General features: G+C 46.3%; 2 protein-coding genes across 2 annotated transcripts; one reads left to right on the top strand and one right to left on the bottom strand.

Annotated features, from left to right (window-relative positions):
• Positions 1 to 2,090: 2,090 nt before the first annotated feature.
• On the bottom strand, positions 2,091 to 11,377 carry FZD4 (frizzled class receptor 4). The gene is made up of 2 exons (XM_058687535.1): positions 10,666 to 11,377; positions 2,091 to 8,523 (listed from the first exon to the last, which is right to left on the bottom strand). The coding sequence occupies exons 1-2, from the start codon at positions 10,957 to 10,959 to the stop codon at positions 7,195 to 7,197; spliced, it is 1,623 nt and encodes a 540-aa protein (XP_058543518.1). The 5' UTR covers positions 10,960 to 11,377; the 3' UTR covers positions 2,091 to 7,194.
• On the top strand, positions 10,958 to 19,754 carry LOC131486556 (cuticle collagen 40-like). Its single transcript, XM_058686476.1, has 4 exons — positions 10,958 to 11,068; positions 11,196 to 11,588; positions 13,327 to 13,377; positions 19,532 to 19,754. The coding sequence occupies exons 1-4, from the start codon at positions 10,958 to 10,960 to the stop codon at positions 19,670 to 19,672; spliced, it is 696 nt and encodes a 231-aa protein (XP_058542459.1). The 3' UTR covers positions 19,673 to 19,754.
• Positions 19,755 to 19,770: the final 16 nt, after the last annotated feature.

The raw sequence follows: 19,770 nt of genomic DNA, 5'->3' as shown, positions 1-19,770 counted from the left end.
CTCAACTTTAAAATTATGATTGCATGTGAAAGCTAAAATGGGAAAGAAAAAAATCAGTTCTCAGGACAGAAATGCTAAAAACCCTTGGGCCACATTCCAGTCAAGGTCCTGGCCCTGCACACAGAGCTCCCATTGGGGGTGGGTGGGTGGGAGACCAGCCAAGACCAGTTCAAGTCAGTTGAGTGTCAGGAATCATGGGGTTTAATCTAGAGGTGTCTAGTTTATAGATAAAGAAATTTAGCAGAGTGATTATGCTACATAATCCTTAAACAACAGAAGCTCATGGCCAGATCTCATTATTGAGTTGCCTGCCAAAGCATTTATCCATTCCCAACAAACTATTTGCAGTAGTTGAAGATATCAGAGGAACGAAGTATGTTTTAGTTTCCTAGGGCTGCCGTAACAAATAATCACAAACTGGGTGGTTTAAGACCCAGAAATGTATTCTCACACAGTTCTGGAGACTAGAAGTCCAAAATCAAGGTGTTGCCAGGGTTGGCTCCTATTGGAGGCTCTGAGGAAGAATCTTTCTCGCTTCTCTCCTCACTCTGGGTGGCAGCTGAAAATCTTTGGTGTTTCTAGCCTGGACCGAAGCTGCACCACCCTAATCTCTGCCTCTGTGTTAGTAAGGTGTTCTCTCCTCTCGGTGTCTGTGTCCAAATTTCCCCTTATAATTAGGACACCAGTCATTGAATTAGGGCCACCCTATGAGCTCATTTTAAGTTGATTATATCTGCTAAGACCCTATTTCCATGTAAGTTCATATTCACAGGTACAGGGAGGTAGGACTTCAGCATGTCTTTTGGGCGAACACAACTCAACCCACCACTTTGTGTAAAAACAACTAAAACCCACAGGCTGGGTGTGAGACCAGGCTGTCCAACCTGTTATCTCTCTGTTGGGTTTCCCTGGGCAAGTCTCTTGCCCTAAGTTTCCGTTCTCCCTTCAGCAAGACAATGCCTGCCCTGCTTACTCTAGAGATGCCATGAGAATAAGATGAAATCATGTAAATAAAAGTATTTTCTATATGGACAGTGTTTCTACAAGTGCAATTATGAATTCATTCCAGATTGTGTTTTTTCCTTAACTTCATAACTACTTAATGAGTAGGTAATGAAATGAGAAACACAGCCTATCTTACAGGGAAGAGAATTTAAATTATATACCTCCCTTCATTTATGGTTTGAGATAAAAGTATAATAGCAATCTGCAGTGAAGGAGAACTGTATTACAGATCCTTCTTCCCTGGGCTTTTTACTTACACCAAAACCGGGTGGTACTCAGGTGAAATTAGGGTGTGGGACGTAATTTAAAGGCAAACCAAGGGGGCCTATGTTCTCCTCTGGGACATCAGCAGACATCTCCAATGGCCGTGGTTCCCCTTCCCTCTGTGTCTGTGTGGTCCTTATTATTTGCTTCCATGACAATATCTTGATAATGGCTTTGAATTTGCTTTGTCTGATGACTTTTCTGGATCTGGAGACACAGACCACACAATTTATAAAGTTAGCTGAAAGGAGTCATTCTCGTGATTGACTGATATGACATACTCCCATATCTATTACACAAAAACCATTGTGTGACCAGGACTATATATATATATATATTTTTAAAATGGAAATAAAAAAAAAAAAAAAAGAAAGAAAAGGAAAAAAAGAAGTCCTTTTACCCCTTTTAAAGAATCATAAAGGTCTAGTGGTAATAGGAAAAACTTTTTCAGGCCACCAGATTAAGTCAAAGGTGCTTGGAAAGTGTGTTAAAAATGGTCACACATATTGGAAATGTCAAAAAGTAGTGTCATGGGATGACAGCTTGGGAACTACAGTTACGTCCAGAGTGTCATGTGACCATTTGAGTGGTACTTATGACCACAGTAGTGATAAATTCTGTTGACCTTGGACCTTGGGGGTTTGCTGACCCAGGAGAAATCCCAGAGGCGAAAAATAGCACCAGCAAAAAAGAAACAAAGAGGCTCTCAGAAAGGCTCTCAATCTGTCCTGCAAACCAAATTCTCTATTTCTCACTGCTGGGAATGTGTGCTTCCTGGAGGCTATCATACACCCCTAGAAATATGCCAAATCACAGACTAGTTAATAAACAAAACTTTATTTTCCTTTAATACAAAAATTAAATAGCAAAGTTTATTTTTTTGTACAGTGATAAATTAGAAATTTACAGTACAGACATCAATGCAGACATACATTTGTACATCCTTAAAAGCAGGGTCCATTTCCTTTGACGTTCAGCAATTTGTTAGGGCATGTGTAGCAGGGGTTTGCCTGGTACCTCTATGTTGAACATCTGAGAGCCCCCCCAGGCTGGCCTCAAGGTGGAAGGAGCTGCAGGGTGGCATGGGGATCCAAGGACAGGTCACAGAGCACCAGCCTGACTGCTGCACAAGATGCTGAGTCCCATTTCACCTTGTCACAAAGAAGCACACCTGACATTTACTTCACCTTTCCTACAAAGAGCTCAAGGGGCCTTTCATCTTGAGACCTTCGAAAGTCTCACAACATCCCTGTGAGGTAGGAAAAAATTCAGAACCACTTAGATGCCCCGCTGGGAGAGAGCTGGAGAGCAGCCTCCCCCTCCCAAAACACACAACCAAGTTGGGGCCTGAGCCCCTGAGCAGGATGTGGAGAGGTGCACATCCTGGGGGAGAAGATGGACCAGGCTTCGGGGGGCAGAGGTGCTCCTGCCCCTCTTCTCAGAAGCCTTCTGAGATGACAGTGGTCATATACTGAATGTTGCAGGAGATCAGGGAGCCACAAAAGCCTGGAGGACATGGCTCATAGAAGACCTCAGACAGGCTCTCTATAAACCACCTGAGCAAATACTGGGAATTTGCTGGTGCCAAGAAGAAGGGAAATAAGGGAAAATAGGAACAGGTTGCTACAGGGCAAGTGGCCTCACCAAGGGGAAGAGGCCTGTTGGGGAGGGTCAGGGTTCACTTCCCTCTTGGTGATAGCCAGTATGCCGTTACTGTGCATGTGCATGGCAAGAGGCAGAGGCAGAGAGCTCTGACCAGGCCACAGTAAAACAAAATCCATTATTTAACACTCTGGTATCTGATCCTTGGTAGGAGCAAAATACTCTTCTAGGAGTTTCCAAGATCTATGACCTAGACCCAGAGGAAAAATGATAACCCGGGTCCTTTGCCAAACATCATACAAACCTAGATGAGGACACTGAACCCAAATACAATAGAAGAACACAAGGAACCGTTAGAGTCCAGTGACTCGACATAATTGGCTGGAAAAGCAACTCCCTCCAATCTCTCCCATCACAGAATGAAATTCAGGATGTAGCCTGATCTTGGGGGCTCCTTTCCAAAGTCTGTTCTGTGGCTCTCCTCCCTAACTGCTTCTGTGGCCACCTCACCAGGAACCAAAGACTGCACTAGCCTGGTGACATCTTTTTAAATTAAGTCTGCCCTCCAGGGCTGAGATTACTAAACTCCTCTGTGTCCTCAGGTCCCAGCTTGGTTCCTAACACAGTAAGCCCTGAATTCAGTGACCAGGAGGCTGAGGGGGGATGAGAGAGGACAGAGTTCAGAGTGCTGGTAAAGTCACAATTCAGAACCTAAACACAGAAGTTTCCCTGATTTGGGGATGTAGGCGACGGAGTGACTGGGGAGAGGAAAATCAGAGATCTTCTCAGGGAAATAAAAAGTATCACCCCTTCTCCGGTTTCAGGACCCCGAGCAAGCTGCCAGCTCAGAAGCAGTCTCAGAGATCAGGAAACGGGTCTCCGTGGAGGAAAAAGGATATGAATCAACCAAGTAGCTCAACCAGATGGTTCAGGTCAGTTCCACCCTACCCCATGTTCCTCTGCCCTGAGGTGTGGCCTTTATGAAGGAAGATAAAGAGGAGTTTGCCAGAGTGGAGGGTGGACAGTGGTGCCTTTGGGCTCTGTAGAATAAAATCTCCAGAAGTGTGACTGTAGCTTCCTTCAGGAAGAGGAAGTTGACTTCTGGTGAGGTAGGAAGCTACAATCACACCTACTTATTCTAGATATCAAAGAAAAACAGCCCTAACCTTTTCCCTAGCAAGATGTCCTCAAATTCACCTGTATTCATTACATGGAACACCCAAGCCATGAAGTGCCTGTCCCCACAGTCACATTAGGTGTGGGAGCTCATGTCTGTTTTAAGCCAATGTTCATAGCCTTCTGAGGGGATTCCCACAGAGATTGTCATGAAATAGGGCTGATGATTTCTGTCAAACCCCTGTTACTGACTTGCAGAGGTTTATGGGATGGACACAGTGAAACAGATGACAATTCAGAGGCCCATGCTCCTTCCCAAAAAACCAACAGCAAGTCAGCAGACCCAGAATCCTCAGTCCACGTCATTTGGAAGGACAGAGCTTATACTGCACGACGTCCCCTTTGGTGCCTAACACAAGGCTCTACACGTGGTTGGCACGTGGTAAGTGTGCTAATAATTGACTTTTTTTTTTTTTTTTAAACAAATACCAACTTAAGGTGATGGAGTCGCGTCAAGGTAACAAGGTAACTGACTCCTCAGCCACAAAGCTCCTTTCCTGAAACCATAAACACTCTCCATTGTCTGGAATGTGAAAGGAAAGGCCCGCAGCCCTGTGACATTGCCAGGGCTACTAATCCCGTCTGCACCAACAGCCACTTCGGATCAAATAGACTTTCCCCTGAGAAGGCAAGAGATTTGTAGAAGAGATCGGTTAAAACCCAGAAAGTTGTCAGGCCACGGTTCCAGAACTCGGGTGTATAGTTTCCCCCACGTACTCTTATTATTATTTCATTGTTCACAAATATTGAGCACCTACTCTGTGCCTGGCCCTCTGCTAGGTGCTGCCTTGGGCACACAATCGCGGAAACATTCCAAACAAAATTGCATTACAAACCCCTATAACCTAGCAGTCAGGCCAGTGCCCTGCTGCACCCTCCTTCTTCCCTTTCCTGGGCCAGAGTCTCAGCACAACTCCCAAGACACTGGAGTGGAGCGTGAGTAAGGGCAGGCTCCGCCCGGGGACGCATGCTCCAGGGCCCTGGCTAGCTATGGGAACTGTCTGCAAGCAGCACACGGAGTTCACATTTTATATTTCCTAGGCGACTCAGTCTCAGATGGAGTTCAACCGGTCCTTCTGGGGATCATTTCTCATGCTCCTAGAACCCTGACCCAGAGTCCAGCCAAGGTACTTGGGCTCAGCACACATGCCAGGGGCCACCCGTGCCCATTTAGCATCTGTCTTCAAAGCCCCAAGACTTTCCCATCCAAAATACACAACAGATCTTATATGCATCTTTGCCTCAGACTCCACTCAAGAGCCCCCAGAAACAGAGGAAAGAAGAAAGGAAAATGTCAAACCCTGGGAACCATGGGCATAAAGCTTACAAAAACAAAAAAGGGCATGCTTACTTCCAGAATTTGACCACCTATTTGGGATTTTGAGTCCCTGGAAATGTTTTCCCAGAAAGAAATATGATAAAAGATTTCCTACCTGTTTTTAGAGGGAGGGGGTGGGGTATGAATAAATAAATGAGTCATTGCAAAGTAGTTGTTGAAGCAAAGATAGGTATGAGCTACAAGGAGAGCAGCCTGTGACATTGTCAACAATTTGTCCCAGAGATCTGGTGATTAGAAGGCCTGAGGCAGGTTAAGAGAAAGTCCAGTTACAATTTTAAAAGAATTGCAACTTTTGAGAGGCTGCTAGGGGGTACCCCATTGTGAGGAACATAAAGCATAAATTTTAAAAGCTCTGGATACCTCTGCAAAAGGCAATTAAGACCTGTGCTGCTACAAGTTTGCAGTTCATTTCATATGGTCTACACTTTATTCCTTACTAACCAATCAAGCTCCTGGCTGGCATTCTGGAGATTCATTAAGCACCATATAAATACTCCAGGCCACATTGCCTCCAATGAAAGCTTACAAGGAGCCTTTGCCAATTACTAGGAAACAATTATGCACCAACTAGTTGGATTAGCTGTCCTAAATTCTCTCTACGAAACAGAAAAAGTCTTCACTGTGGTAGTAGACTAGACTCCGATAACATTCTTATGTTAAAGGAAAGAAAGGCACTATCATTCTGAGAATGCAAGCTGACCATAGTTTTAAAGTCAGTTGAGTATGCTATTATGTCATGGTCCAAGAATGTGCTTTTAATTGTAACTGACACACACAAATTACACAGCTAATCTGTGTGAATGCAAAGTTGCCAAGAAACTTAACATTTTAGCTCTTCCAGACTGGCGTCTGCATAGATGCAATCACACAAAGTAAAATATATTAAGTCCCCATTGCTCAATGCAATAGGTCTCTGGGGTTGGTAAGGTAAGTCGACTTGGTAAATCTCATTTTCCTCTGAATTAAATGATTGTCAGAAAGTGAATCACCCTTACTTTTCCCCTCATTAGACATGCTGCAGTGCAAAAATTCCTATAAAAATACCTATTTTGAGTCATTAATGTAAAATGAAGAAAACAGCAGCAGCCTAGAACAGGGATGTTGAAATTTAAGAGGAAGAGAGAGAAGAAAAATCCACTGGATACCTTACGTGTGTTTGCACAGTACTCTTGTTTTTTCAAACAATTCTGTTTTATGACAAAGGCACTGAAAGATTCTGACACCACCTCTTGGGAGAGCAATCCACAAAATTCTAAACAGCAGACAGCGCACCACAGAAAATGTTTATGTTAGATCAGCCAAACTATAAAACTCTTGTAACACTTCTCTAAACCCAGTGTTTCCAGTGTTTATAGATTGCTTTGCTATCTGACAGACCCAGTTAGTATTTAAGATTTTAAGGGTTAAAAAAGTTCATCTTTCTCCCTGCAAGTTATCTACTCACAGCTCAAATCCCACTCTGCAGGGAAAAGCAGCATCGCCCTGGACCCTCCTGGAATCTAGGCAGGACCTCCACGCTCCAAGCTGCGACCTGCTAAAGTGATCAATGTTTTGATTTTTCACAGCTTTGAAAGCCTCTAACTGGCTTTTCCATTTTGGATCATTCCAAAGTCTGCAGCAAAATCATTACTTTTATGATTGCTGGGGAGTGGGGGGGGGGGGGCAGGTGGCGGTGGCTTAAGGGGTCACTTAAGTGTTGCCAGTTGGTTCATACTGAGATTCACTGCATGAAACTTTTTGTCGCATTTTGCACCAAAATGCTAGCATTCCCACCTTCAACATTTGGAAAGTATGGAGGCCGGGTAGCCTTATACCACAGTTTCATTGCCTTTCCCAGGCTTCACCCACCCATTTCCTCGCTTCTCTCTCTTCACCTTCCCAGAATTCACCAATCTGTTAGAACACTTCTGCCACGTGTGAAGAGTTTTGGCAGACCAAATCCACATGCCTGAAGTGATGCCCACCAGCAAAGACATAAAAATTTTCAACATTTCAACTGCCGTATTGGAGTCATCTGCAGAATACCGGAAGAGCGCCCAGTTGGAGATTTCATAGAAATAACAGGCGATCACACAGGTGGCAGGAACCGTGTACAAGACAGAGAAGACCCCAATCTTGACCATCAGCCTTTCCAGCTTGTCTGTCTTTGTCCCATCCTTTTGAAGATTGGACCGAATTTTGAACAAGGCCACTAAACCTGCAGCGATGAACAAAGTTCCTATCACCAAGTAAGTGAAGAGGGGGGCCACCACAAAGCCTGTGAGGGCATCGAGGTTTTGGTTTCCCACATAGCACAGGCCAGTGAGTTCATCAGCGTCCACCAGTCTCATGATCAAGATGACAATGGTTTTCACTGCAGGGATGGCCCAGGCGGCAATGTGGAAATAAGAGCTGTGCATTTCAATGGCTTCATGACCCCACTTGAGTCCTGCCGCTAAAAACCAAGTAAGTGTCAGGATAACCCACCAGATGGAACTAGCCATTCCGAAAAAGTACATCAGCAAGAAAATGATTGCACATCCTGTGTTCTTAAGTCCTTCTTGGATGAGAACAGGTTCTGCTGCCTCTTCAAAATCGCAGGATATCCTTTCCCGGCCTACAGTCAGCCTGACAATATAAGCAATGCTATAAATATTATAGCACATACTGAGAAATATGATGGGGCGCTCAGGGTAGGAAAACCTGGAAGAATCGATCAGGAAGGTCAGCACTGTGAAGGCAGTGGAGATGAAGCACAGGCTGGCCCACACGGCCATCCAGATGTCTGTGAACTCCTTGGCCGAGCGACTGTATAAGCCAGCATCATAGCCACACTTGAGAACACAATTCAAACTCCTTTTCACCCAGATGTACTGATCCGAGTTGGTTCCTACAGAGTGGCACTCTTCTCCAGGCTGGATGGGGGTCTTGTGAGGTAATGGCACCTCTTCATCCCCCGGCCCTTCCATGCACATGTGGTTGTGGTCATTCTGGGGTGGGAATTTGCTGCAGTTCAGGCTCTCTGGCCAGGCAAAGCCAAATTCCTTCAGGACAGGTTCACAGCGCCTCTTGACCGAAAGACACATGCCGCCACATGGGCCGATGGGGATGTTGATCTTCTCTGTGCACATTGGCACATACACCGAACAAAGGAAGAACTGGAAAAGTAATGAACAAAGAAAACAATGACTTGGAAGTCTGACCAACTGCTTGCACGAAGCGGAGGTGAATGCTTCCAGGCAAAGTATCTATCTACTTTTAAACCAGCCACAGGGACTCTGTTTACTCTGATCTCAAACTGGGGTGCCTAAAAATCCATGGCTTGTACACATTTCTTCTTTTGGTTCTAGCAATCCTTGTCACAAATCCAGGAGAACAGAAATAAATACATACATAAAAAGGACCTGAAGAGTTACATAATTCCTTTTTGAAAACGCTTAAGAAAATAAACCTTAAAAATTGACTTTGAGACTCCCTGTTTGAAAGAGCCGAACAGACTAATCAAATGACTGAGTCATTTCAGCGATGGGGAGGTTTATTTTCATCCTCGTTTCTTTATCACCATAAAAATAAATGTAAAAAAAAAATATGTAGATCCAGCTTTTCTCCTGTTAATATACTGTCTTTTCTCTACTTGATCCCCTAAAATTAATTTTTAATCAGTTCCCATACTGAAAGAGAAAATGTCCTAATTAAGACACTGTGAGACCCAAGGATAGGATGCAGGTTGAGGTCTCTGGTCACCAGGGGTTTGTTTGGCCAGGTTTCCCCAATGCATAATAATGAAGCACAATAGGAAAATATAAATGTTAAGTCCCTGAAACTGCAACACCAGCAGGGGAGAGCCCAGTTGCTGTCCTCAATTCCTCCAGCATTGATAAACAGTCTGCTTGGCTCCTTACAGATGTTGTCTATGAAGTCTAGAGTTACAAGTAACTATTTTCCAGCATGTAAAGGGATCCAGTCCTGTCCTTCAAAACAGCTTGGCTGCTTCCCCAGGATACATGTAATTAAAAATATATATCCCTGCAAAAGCTGTTTCTCCAACGAAATTGCCACTGATGTCAGGATATGTGCTGTTTCCAAACTGAGAGCTAGAGGATCGTTTCTTAAGCTTTGATAACCTAGTTCTAAAGTTCTGAAAGCTCCAAAGGGACATTTCAGCAGCAACAGGTCTAATCCCAACCATCTTTCTGAAACCAATCCAACTTTTAAAGTGACCTATGTAAAAACATGCACCTAGTAAGTAAGCTGTCTGCCTGTTTCTTATCTCTCAGAAGTTACAACCAGAACCACGGATTTCTGAAGTTTTCAGCCTGGAAAACTACCCTCTATTTTTTCCCCCAAGTTCTCTCTTTTCTAAATTTATAAAAATCACTCATAGCCTCACCAACCAAAGCACAACCAGTGCTAACACTTTTTTTCCCTAGTGCTAACACTGTTAAGAATTCTCTTTCAGTTCCTTAAAAAAAGAAAAATGAATTGGTTGTTGTTTTTGTTCAGATTATAATCACACTGTATATGCAAATTATTTCTTCATTTATTGTAGGACGAACATTTTCTCTACCATTACATAAGTTTTAAAAATTTTAATGATTGAAAAAAAGAATCCTCCATTATATAAATTACCTTCCTGGTGTTTGACCACTCCGTCACCTTTTTCCCAAACGGGGAGTGTTTCCTGCCGTCTAAGTCCTAAACCTGCCCTCAACCCTAAAGATCAGAACGTCTCAAGCCACCCAAGCATTCCATCCAGCATGACCTCCAAAGTCATGCGGGATGACGCGAGGAGGGGCCACTCCGCAGAAAATGGGGCAGTGGTGTTTCATTTACTCTCCCACCCAAAAATATGGGGGAGAATGGAGGTCGTGAGGGAGGAGAAGTTCCCGTCTCCTTATCTCTCCTTCCTTCCAAGTCTTAGTTTCAGCTGGCTGTCCTGCTGGGGACTCGCCCACCGAGCAGCGGCGGCCAGAATCCTTGGCAAAGATAACCCCCTCAGCTCCACTGGGGTTAGGGGCTTGGCCAGACACGGGTGAACAGGGGAGAAAAACGGAAGGGCGGGGTGTAAGAGTGGGTTCTTTCGTAGGCCAGATGACTTACACAACGTTTTGGCTTTCAGTCCCTGAGAAGGGACACAAAAGTGGGGGTGGGGATGGAAATCACTTTTCCAGGATAGTTATATCCTTCTGCCTAGGAAGGGGGCAGGGGGCTTGGTTTGGCAAGGGCTCCACGGAGTTAGTTTGAGGCGTCCCTGCCCAAGGGGTCCCTGTCCCGCCAGGGGTGGGGGTGGGGGCGCCCACCTGCAGCTGGCTGGAGCAGCCGTACTGGATGAGCGGCGTGAAAGTTGTCAGCTGCAGCTCGGCGTCTGTCTGCAGCTCATGCCCCACCAGGTTGGGCATCTTGGTCACGTTGTAGCCCAGGTTCTGGCACATGGAGATGCGGATGGGGTCGCAGCGCCGCTCCTCTTCGTCCCCGAAGCCTCGCGCTGGCCCCGGGAGCAGCAGCAACAGCAGCAGCAGCAGCAGCAGCCGCAGACTGAGATCGACGCCCCCGGGCGCCCCCAGGACGCTCGGCACTGAGCCCCGCCAGGCCATGGCCAGAGCCGGGGGCGGCGGCGGCGGCGGCGGGGGCTGGTCCAGCAGACACCCCCAGTTTGCACGGGGGCGCCGGCTGCCCGCGCTGCTCCCAGCTCCGGGAAAGGGAGTGTGATAAGGCGCCAAGGGCGACGAAGGGGCAGCGGCCGGCTCTCTGGCAGCTGCGCGCGACTGTGTGGGATATTAGACGCCCGTGGCCGGAGCCGAAGGACAGACTGCGAGGGTCATGGCTGCAGGCTGCGAGCCCCCAACCCGGCGCCGGCGGCGTCCGCTCTGCGTCTCAACGAATCCCGCCAGCACCCAGCGCCGCGCTGCTCTCACCGCCCGAGCCCTGCGCGGCGCTGGAGGTTCGCTGGGCGGTGGCGGGGCGGGACGGACAGCGCTCCTCTCCAATGGGCGGGCGCCGGGGGCAGCGAGGGGCGGGGCCGTTCTGCCGCTGGCAGGGTCAGGCCCCCGCCCGCCGCCCTCCCTCTCCCCCCTCCCCCCCCCCTCCTTCCCTCCCTCCCGGAGCGCCCCGCCCGGCTTCCCGGCTCTCACTTTTCCTCCCACCCGGGTCGCGGCGCTCGGGGGCCAGGCGGGGATGGAGCCGAGTTGCTCCCGCCGGGCCAGCCAGCCCCCTCCTCTCCCAGGTGAGAAATGCTCCCAGATTAGTCGGCTGCCTTTCCTTTCCCTCTTCCGGCTGTCACCTCGGCCCGTGGCAAACTACCTATCAGGCAGAGAAACGTACACAAAGAACACGGGATTGAGGTTTACCAAGATTGTGGCTTTAAATCCCGGCTGTGTGACCTTGAGCAAATTGCTCAACGTCTCGGCGTCAGTTTCCTCATCCGTGAAGAGACTCGGGAGGATTAGAGATAATGCGTAAAACGCTTAGCCCCGTGCCTGGTACAGTGCGAGCTCGCAGCTATTTTCCCTGCTAACTTGCTTGGTTTGGAGCCCGGCCCCGTCTCCCCGCCCCCAGACTCGGCCCGACCTGCGCCCGGGAGCTGCCTGTCTCCAGCCGCGAGTGGGGGAGGCGCCCCGGAGCAGCAGACCAGCCGACGGTCTCGCGCTCCGATTTCCTCACCGTATGAAATGAAATTCCACAGGGGGATTCGAAAGGAAATGAGACCGGGACGCTCCGTGCTTCTCGGCCCGCCGCCCTTCCTGTCTCGGGGACACGGTTTCTAAATAAGGTTGGGAGGGTGAGAGGGCGGGAGGGGAGAGGCTTGACCTATGTGCACAGGAGGCGAAGAAGGCGCACAACCACCGAGGGTCCCCTCCCCCAGCCTCCCGGGCATCCCTCCCCTGCAGCTTGCATCTCTAACTTATTCCTCTTCTACGAAGGGTCCTGGAGGTCTGGGGATCATGCGACCTCTGTTGTGATCCAAATTTCCCTCTCTCTCATTCCTCCCCATCCCACTCCCCATCCCTCGGATGGAGGTTTGTGCTGGTCCACCCCTTCCCTTTCCAATCAGACCAGTGAAACCCTCAGCAGGTGGATTTCTAAACCATTTACTTGTTGCTTGACTGGGGTAAATCTACTGTGCCTCTCTGAGATTCGAATTGGCCATGTGTAAAATAAGGAAATTCGTGTTTATTCCACACAGTTGTTCTAAGAGTTAAATGAGATAATGCCCCTAAATCATTTAGCACAGTGTCTGGCACATACAAAGTAAGTGCAAAATAGCCTGGTTTTTGTTGTGAAATGAGTCCTGCTTTCCAGTCAGGTCCCAAAGACATCGCCTGCCTGCAAGCCCAGGCCTGACTATCTGGATGAAGAGCTTTCGACTCTCTTCCTGAGATCTTTTTGGCCAACACTTGCCAAAGTTTTCCAGAGGCTTGGTGACAGGGACCAAATTTTTATGCTTTTGTATCCTCTATTTCAGCCATATGGCAGAAATACAAGTCAGAAGGATATCTGCCCCTCTCCTGTGGTGTTCATATTTTACCTTACAGTTTTAGTTTTCTTACATTGGCAACTAGACTTGGCTGAAGGCAAGAATGGAATCAACTTTTCTGGGTTTTTTGCTCTGTACTTAGAATTGTGTTGGGCACATAAAAGTTGCTGTGTCTCCAGCCATCATCACAACCTCCCAGGGAAGGACTCTATTATAGCACCTTAAAGAGATGAAGAAACTGAGGCTGTAACCAAAATGATAGTCAGAAAATGGAAGACCAATCAAACCAGCACCCAAGGAGGCCTTTCAAACATGAGATGCAGGGTTATTTCCCCAGAAATGTTCCCAGCTGGAAATCTACATACTCAGCAGTCGGTTTGAATCTTCTGTGTGACTGTGCTGAGTAATGCAGGAGACCATTGGCCTCCAGAGATGAGTAAATGAAGAGATGAATGAATCAAATGACCAAGTGATCCTCATCCCCTAGGGAACTCACAGGAGCAGACAGAAAATGAACAGACAGATGTACCTCACTGTGGTAAGTACACACGGAGAGAATTGTGGGTAAATGGAGGGTAGAGGTAGCTGAAGTTACAGGGCTGCTCAAAGGGGGATGACTGCAGGAGTCTGAGCTACTCAACGAAGCAGAGTTCGTGTGCAATTGGCACTTCTGTGGAATTTGCAGAAAGGAGAGGGGGCTTTCTTTGTGCTAAAGGTATGTGCACATGGTTTATTAAACGATAAAGTCCATGAGGTCAAGGAACAGCACAGGGCCTGGCACACAGAGGGAACACCGTTAGTGGGGGAAGCAATACTATTATCAAACCAACAACAACTCCTATAGGACACTTGCTCTCTGCCGGCTACTGCCTTACAAGTTTTACGTGCATTATTGCATTTATCTCACACAACAGCGTGAGAAAGCTGATGTTTTGAGAGGTTAAGCAATTTATTCAAGATCACACAGTGAGTGGCAGAGGACTCAGACACATGTCTGCCTGGCCTAAAAGTTTATGTGCACGGTATTACTCTTACAGAGGAAACTGCTTGACACGTTGCCTAGTCCGTAGTTAGAGATGACCCTCTGGCGATCTGGACTTCTTATTCCTAGCCCTGGCATCCCTGCCTCAGCTCGCTTCAAGCACTGTCTCCTTTGAGAACCCTTGGAAGAAGCCCCTTCCCCGGCAGGAGCTTTTCCTGTCAACAGCTTTTCTTTCTGCATGGAACTCCTCAAAGGTATTTTCCAAAAAAGAAAGCCAGGGGAATCACATTTCAGTCTGAAAGTGGAAAGAAAACAAAGACCATGACTTAGAGCTAAGTCTGAATGGCCTGGAGCCCCTCAGCCTCCCTCTCACAGAGTGGTTTACACAGTCGCCAGTCTGCTCCTGGTGACAGGCACGGCATGTTTGTCTTTGTTGCAGAAAACACTTCCCTGAGGGAGTTCCAGGCAGAGGGCTCTCCACCCTGTGATAGGCAGAGCATTTAGGAGAGGAGTAGAAGATGAGGGCATGTGAATTGTACCTTCCACTGACCTAAAGGGCAGGGCCTCTAGGCTCTGGCCTGAGTGCTTGGGAAGCTTCCTCTGTCCACTCTCTGAGTGGGGAAGATGCAGCCACTTTAGAGCTGTGACAAATGTGACTTCGGCAGGCCACTGGGCAGTTGGAGGGCTATTTGCATCTAATGAGAGGCTGGGTTCTAATTAACTCCTGTGATGTGTTAATTTTCCAACCTGACGTTTTCTGCTCTAATAGATTCTTGTAATGGTTTCTAAATTAAAGGCTGCATTTAAAGACAAGGGTTTAGGTTAAAACCCACCACCTAGGGGGGTGGGGGGCCGTAAACATCCTTTCCCTCCTAAGGAAAGCCTCTCATTTGCAGGTCTTTGCTAACCCAATTAAGTGTTGAAGTAGCCACCCCAGAGCCTGCTTTTTATTTCCTGAGAAACAATCCAACTAATCCATATTCAGTAGCTTCCAAGAGAAGTCTTATTCCAACCACTCATGAAGAAACCAGCTTCTTTGAATATGGACAGAACATTTAGAACTCACAAAGAGCAGTCTTGATAGAAAATGCAAGAAAATGGTTCATTATTATCCTGTTCAGTTTTTGAGGGGAAAATTCACTGAGACCAAAACCTCATAAGGACGGGGACTTGACTGTGGAACAACAGAAGCATGGGGAGAAGCCAGGCCAGATCCCATTAGTTGGTATATAGTCTGGGTGCTACATCTTCCTCTGCACCCAAACCAGTTATGAAACAAAGTCATGTGTACTGAGTAAAGCAGAAAGGAGCACTAATCTTGCTCAAAGTTGAGGAATCACAGACCCCAAGAGATTAAGTAACGGCTCCTAAGTGGCAGACCCCAAAGTGTCTTCTTATCACTTGCACCACTAGCCAGCATTGAAGAATGAAGTCAGCAGAGAGCTCTTGCATGTGAAGGAATCAGAACCCTGTTGTTCCTCCTACCAACAGAAGATGGTATATAGGACATTCGTATCCGTTCATGGAGATGGTTTAACGTACAGATGGGCAACCACAAACCTGTGCAGGAGGCAAAAAAATAATGCAAGCACACTTTGTACCTCTACAACCTCGTTACATTTCAGTATTTGTTAGTCAAACCATTAGCAAATGTTTAGTGATAGGTTATTGTGGACCTGTCACTGAGCTGCATTATGGGAGGTATGGAGACATGTAAAAGGTGGTACATGCCCTTAGTGAAACCTGTTTATAGTTAAGTGCTTTTTCTTGAGCTCCATTACTCACTGGTATTGGTTTTGGTTTGGCTTGGTTTTTCTCTCTTTCACAGTCCTCTGAGGTCAGAGGCTGTGTCTTCTTCACCGCTGTGTTTCTGAACAGCAAAGGAGAACACTACCTGACCCATTCAAAGCACTTAATAGATGCCTGTTGAATAAGTAAAGGAATGGTTCAGGCTATATGTGCTCTAATTCTTTAGAAAAAGAAAGCCTTCATTATGTTCTGGGTGTAGGAGACCATCAAAATGCAACTTAACTGGTTCCGGAATGATGGTCAAATCTATTCTATAGGCCACTCCTAACAAGACAGCTTTCAGCTTTCAGAACTCAGATGTTATGCCAACCACTTACCTTCCTTTTCTGTTTTACTGTGCTGATTCTTAAACATTTTAAGGTAGAAAAATGCTTTGGCTAGAATTTTTGTTTGGTTCAGAAGCTTGTTTCTAAACTTCATGAATCAGCCCAAGATATTTTCTTGTCAACATTAATTGGCTAGTTGACCAGTGATCTCATTATTATCATTGAAGTCATTAGGAATCATAAATCCAGGTGTATCCAAAGAGTTATAAGTCAGGAGATCACCTGTGAGTAGTAAGTTTGTAGAAAATTTGAAATGTGAGTCTAGCTATGAGGAGTGTATGAGTTTCTGAGAGAGCTGGGGAAGCATGGAAAGAAAGCACGTGTAACGATATTCTCATACGCAGCGCTCTCATCTGTTGATACAGGTGAGAAAAGAACAGAAATGATGCTAAATAATGAAAAAGGGTGAACTAGCCACCTGCTGTGGATAAGCATGAACTAGACTAGACAAAATCTTAGAGTGATTTTAAAACATAGCCTCAAATTCAACATTCCTCCCATTGAAGGGCAGTTTATATTTCCTCCCCTTGAATTTTGGAAAGCTTGTGCCTTCTTCAACCAATTGAATACAGTGTAAGTGACACCAGGTGACTTCCAAAACTATGTCATAAAAGGCCATGCAGCCTGTACCTTATTTACTGGGAAATTCATTCTGGAGCTCTGAACAGCCTTTTAAGTAGTCGCTTAAGACTACTTGAGACCACTCTGCAGATTTTCTAGCTGATGGTCCCAGATGAGCCTGACCTTCAGCTATACTGGGCTAAGTGCCAGAAGTATGAAAGAATAAACCATCTTGGAAGTAGATTCCATGGTTCCAGTGGTTCCTACCTCCAGCTGTTTGAGTCATCTCAACCCAGACATTTTGAGGCATAGAAGAACCATTCTTACTGTGGTTCTTCCAAATTCCTGACACACAAAACCCATGATGGTTATTGTTTTATGTCTCTCTTAATTCACTTGGGATGCTATAGCACAGTACCACACACTGGCTGGCTTATAAACAGAAATTTATTTCTAACAGCTCTGGATGCTAAGAGCTCCAAGCAGGACACCAGCAAGTTATGCATCTAGTAAGGGCACATTTCCTGGTTCATAGATGTCTGTCTCTTTGTTATGTCCTCCCACAGTAGAAGGGATGAGGGAACTCTCTGCGGTCTCTTTTATCAGTGCTCCACTCTCGGGGTGCCTGGGTGGCTCAGTTCGTTGAGCGTCCAACTTTGGCTTAGGTCATGATCTTGCGGCTCATGAGCTCGGGCCCCATGTCAGGCTTGCTTCTGTCAGCTCAGAGCCTGCTTTGAATCCTCTGTCCCTCTCTCTCTCTGTTTCTCCCCTCCTTGCAGTCTGTCTCTCTCTTTCTCTCAAAAATAAATAAACATTAAAAAATAATTTTATAAAGGCTCCACTCCCATGACCTAATCACCTCCCAAAGCTCTTACTTCCAAAGGGGGAGGTGACTGAGCTAGAAAAAGAGTAAATGTTACCCAAAGATGGATAAAGGGACCTTATATTGTCTCTTAGGGAGAAGAATAGCATGTTTTCAGTTGCATGAGGGGTAATTGGGTTCTGTTAACTGGAAGCATGATTTTGTTGTTGTCTTCACTTAAAAGCTAAGTATCATTTAAAAAAGCATGTATGAGGGACACCTGAGTGGCGCAGTCGGTTCTGTGTCGGGCTCTTAATCTCAGCTCAGGTCATGATCTCACAGTTTGTGAGCTCAAGCCCCTCATTGCCTCTGTGCTGATGGTGCAGAGCCTGCTTGGGATTCTGTCTCTCGTTCTCGCTGCCCTTCCCCTGCTTGTGCAACACACACTCTCTGTCTCAAAATAGATAAATAAACTTAAAAAAAAATTTTTTTAAGTGTATATGAATGCCAAGTTGACAAGGAGTAGACTCTGGTAGCTCTGTACTGTCAATTTAGCTATGTTGGAACTCGCTTGCCAGAATTCCCTTCCCTATGTGGTTCCAGATCAGCATTGGCCACAAGAGAAATTGGCACAAGGCTGGGGAGGTGGATGTGAAGCCATGTTTTATACTCTGACAGTGAGAGTTGGGCGCCAGGCACAGTGGTGGTTCATCCACATTGAATGTGCTGGCTCACTTGTCGGCAGGGTCCGCGCTCAGACCTGTATGAGCTCCTCCTTCGGCTTCTCTGAGTCTTGGTCCAGGTGCATGAGTAGCTCCGTAGTTAAGGGCTCTAGCTTCTACAGGTCACCTGTATCAAGAGAAGAGATGTTTAGACAGAGTTGGGATCCAGTTTGTGTGTTCTGATTTGCCCTTGACTTCCCAAACTCTGTGCCTAGCTTTCCTTCTTGATCCTGGGGCTGGCTGATCTATACTGACTTTGGGTCCAACACCAGGCACAGAGGCAATGCCTGGCATAGAATACTTCACTAGTTTCCACAGTTTTATAGGGGGGAATCCTTGTTATAAATTCTTTATTCTACCTCACTCATAGTGACTCTTCCTCTCTGAGCACATCCTGACGATATATCCCATCAAAAAGATTCATAGGATGTTAGCTCTGGAAGCTGCCGTAGAGTTCATTTGGTCCACTCCTCATTTTATAAATGGGGAAACTGAGGCCCACAAATGTGACTTGCCCAAATGGCACATAAATAATCAGAGCTTAAATCAGTTTGCTAACCTGCTCTGTGACCTAAGTATTTGGCAGATTTCTCTTTGAATTAATGGAAGTGTGACTGGCCTGCGTGCACCAGGTCTTATTATCTACAGCAAGCACTTAATTGAGCCCCTTCTGTCAGGCACTTTGTGAGGTGTTTTGCACAGATTACCTCATTTAATCCACATGCCCTCTAGAATATATCCTAAATTTGAATCACTTTGCTCTCTATCTCCACCACCACAAACTGTCCAGCCCTCATCAGCTGTCACTTGGGCACCTGTATCCTGACAGGCATCTCTCCACCATTGCTCACTGACAATCTCTCCTTTACACAACAAACGGGGAAATTTTCAAACCAGCTTCCACAGATCGTGTCTTCTCTGAAATTGCTGGAAACTCATCAGTGGTCTCCTGTTGCTGTTAGAACAAAATTTATGAGGGAGGCCTACAAAGTCTTATATGAGGTCTGGCCATCTTCCCTCACCTCTGGTCACACCCCCTGCCTTGCTCACCACACTCCGGCTACATTGACTTTCTCTCTTTTCCTAAAACATGCCCATATGGTTCTTGCTGTAAGGTCTCTAGTTTCTCCTCTGCATAGAATGCCATCATCATTCTCCCCCATCTTCTCTGGGCCGCTCCTTCCTGACAAATGTCATTTTCTCTGAGACATCTGCTCCAACACTCACATCTCATCCTTCCCTGCAGTCACATACTCCTTAGCCCTGTTTTATTTCCTTCATGGCACTTATTGGTGCCTGTCATTGTCTGGGTTACTCACTTGCTTATCTGTCCATTTTCTCTTTCTCCTAACTGGAAAGAGTTTCCACAAGTACAGGGTCTTAACTGTCTGATTCGCTAATATACCCCTGGTGCCTAGCAGGTACTCAGTAAATATTTGTTCAGTGAACAAAACTGTATAGTACCTACTGTTATTCTCCCTGTTTTACAGGTGAGGAAACAGAGTCCCGAGAAGGCTGAATTCCAACTTTGGGAGGCAATGAAGCTGTATAAAGTAGGATGCATAATGGTTAAAAGCTCAGGCTGTGGAATCAGGCGGACCTGTCTTGGAATTCAGCAAAATGTAGCATAGGATGTTAGAACTACAAAGAACCTTTGATAATCAGCTAGTTCCTTGCCTAATCATTATAGTAAAGTTAATCAGCCAATAACTATTTATTGAGTCCTTAT

The sequence above is a fragment of the Neofelis nebulosa genome, chromosome 10 (genome assembly GCF_028018385.1).
Source record: "Neofelis nebulosa isolate mNeoNeb1 chromosome 10, mNeoNeb1.pri, whole genome shotgun sequence".
In the NCBI taxonomy this organism is placed as follows: domain Eukaryota; kingdom Metazoa; phylum Chordata; class Mammalia; order Carnivora; family Felidae; genus Neofelis; species Neofelis nebulosa.
This window is presented reverse-complemented; position numbering and strand designations above follow the sequence as displayed.